Below are 2,500 nucleotides of genomic sequence, written 5' to 3'. Positions count from 1 at the left end.
TAGTATCAAAGACTTCATCTTTATATTGTATCAGAGTATCAGAAAGAAATGGAATGGAATGGTTTAATTGAAAATCAAAACTAATATACAGACTGGATGCACTCAACAGCAATTAGACAAGATAGTGCATGACTAACAAACAGTCATAAAACTATATATTTCAGTGTTGTACTTGTCTGACAAATGACTTGACCTGAAACTGTGTTGAAAGTGAAGTGATTACATTGTGGAAGATCTAAAACCTCAAAAAAACTGTTAGGTTCACTTTTCATTTATTTCTTGAGATGTCAGAATTTTTGTTACACCACTGCAATCTGGTCACTGGCACACTTTGACTATGGCTCAGTTTACATAATGATTCTATGAGAACATTAGGTGCAGACATGACTATGGTTATAGGTTCAGTTCCACTGTATATTATCTTGGATAAATGTGTTCTACCATGGCCTGGACCAACCAAAGCTTTGTGAGTGGATTTGGTAGATAGAAACTGAAAGAAGCCCACCATATATGTATAACCATGCATATGTCAAGCCAAGTGACATAGAAACATGTGTGATCATGAGTAAACATTACCTTACTTGAAAAATAAGTGAGAGTTGGTGACAGGAAGGGCATCTGACCATAGAAAATTTGCCTTAACAAATGCTGTCAGACACTTGTGCATGGAAAAGTGGGTGTTAAGTCAATGATGATGATACTCTTTTACTTGTTTCAGTCATTTGACTGTGGCCATGCTGGAGCACCGCCTTTAGTCAAGCAAATCGACCCCAGGACTTATTCTTTGTAAGCCTAGTACTTATTCTGTCAGTCTCGTTTGCCGAACCGCTAAGTTATGGGGACGTAAACACACCAGCATCGGTTGTCAAGTGATGTTGGGGGGACAAACACAGACACACAAACATATACACACACATACATATATATATATATATATATATATATATGGTTGGCGTTAGGAAGGGCATCCAGCTGTAGAAACTCTGCCAAATCAGGCTGGAGCCTGGTGTTGCCATCCGGTTTCACCAGTCCTCAGTCAAATCGTCCAACCCATGCTAGCATGGAAAGCGGACGTTAAACGATGATGATGATGATGATATATACGACAGGCTTCTTTCAGTTTCCGTCTACCAAATCCACTCACAAGGCTTTGGTCGGCCCGAGGCTATAGCAGAAGACACTTGCCCAAGATGCCACGCAGTGGGAATGAACCCTGAATCATGTGGTTGGTAAGCAAACTACTTACCACACAGCCACTCCTGTGCCTATTGATGCGCCCTTTTAAAGCCTAGCCAGATAATGATTTGTAGTTAAATAAAGTGTCTGGCATAATACAAGCAAAACATTATTTATAGAATATTATATTACCTCATTGACTGATTCAGGGCTACTTAATGGTCTTGACACAGCACTTTTAAAGGATGGACAACTGCTTGAATTTGATAAATCCAGGCTCGGAACCTTTTCATTTTTCTTATCTGAATCTTCTTTGTTTTCTGCCTTCACAATTGTTAGATAATAGCCATCAATATACTGTTTTTTAAGAAATAAACTTGAACCACAACACTGTAACTTTCCATTTGATATAATTGCAATTCGATCTCCCAAAATGTCAGCTTCATCCATATGATGTGTAGTTAAGATGATTGTGCGATCTAAAAGCAAAAATGGCTTTTTTTAATGGAAATAATTTTAAAACAATTATAAAGCTTCTTTGAAAGTACTAGAAATAACTGCAAGAAAATAAAAATACCATCAATAAATAAAATAAGACTTAAAGGAGATTATAAACTTAAGGTAGTTGCAGATTTCAACAAATTGTTTCTTGCAATATAATAGTTCAATTTACAGCTTAAACCTGATCACTATAATAGAGATGCACATGGTTTAAAGAATAATTCGTTCCATGTTAACAACAATAAAAGGCTAAATTTAGTTGCGTTCATATTTATCCATAGCAAGTATCTGAGTTATAATGATATACAAAGTTATAAAAACTGATTTAAATTACAGCTGGTTTCTACAAAAAAAAAAAAAAATTAATGCAAAGAATACCTAACAAAAGAAAGTTTTTAAATAAATTGAGTTAATGGGAAAACTTCAGCTTAGAAATAGCAATCAAATCTCTCATTCAAATTACATCCTACACTCTTAGAAAAGAAAGAAAATACTGAATTAAATAGATAGAATTCATGTCTGAAATAAAGAAAGATAGGATGGCCATAGTTGGAATAACCGTTAAGTGTAGGTTTGAAGGTACATGGTTTAGTGGTTAGGGTATTTGGTTCATGAATGTAAGGTCATGAGTTCGATTCCTGGCTCAACATTGTGTCCTTGACCATGACACTTTATATCATGTTGCTCCTGTCCACTCAGCTGGCAAAAATGAGTTGTTCCTGTAATTCAAAAGGCCAGGCTGGTCACATTCTGTGTCATGCTGAATTTCCTTGAAAACTATGTTAAGGGTACATGTGTCTGTGGAGTACTCAGCCACTTGCAC

General features: G+C 36.0%; 1 protein-coding gene across 2 annotated transcripts in view; it reads right to left on the bottom strand.

Moving 5' to 3' along the window:
• Positions 1–2,500, bottom strand: part of LOC106884520 (phospholipid-transporting ATPase ABCA1) — a 287,667-nt gene that overhangs the window by 111,613 nt on the left and 173,554 nt on the right. For both annotated transcript variants that reach the window (XM_052969717.2, XM_089355446.1), the window contains exon 24: positions 1,369–1,655. In XM_052969717.2, the coding sequence (XP_052825677.1) occupies positions 1,369–1,655 (287 nt within the window). The remainder of the gene's footprint in view (positions 1–1,368; positions 1,656–2,500) is intronic.

This window comes from Octopus bimaculoides, chromosome 7 (assembly GCF_046866305.1).
Source record: "Octopus bimaculoides isolate indiv1 chromosome 7, ASM4686630v1, whole genome shotgun sequence".
NCBI classification, from domain to species: domain Eukaryota; kingdom Metazoa; phylum Mollusca; class Cephalopoda; order Octopoda; family Octopodidae; genus Octopus; species Octopus bimaculoides.
Note: the sequence above shows the minus strand (reverse complement) of the source record. Positions and strands in the feature narration are given on the sequence as shown.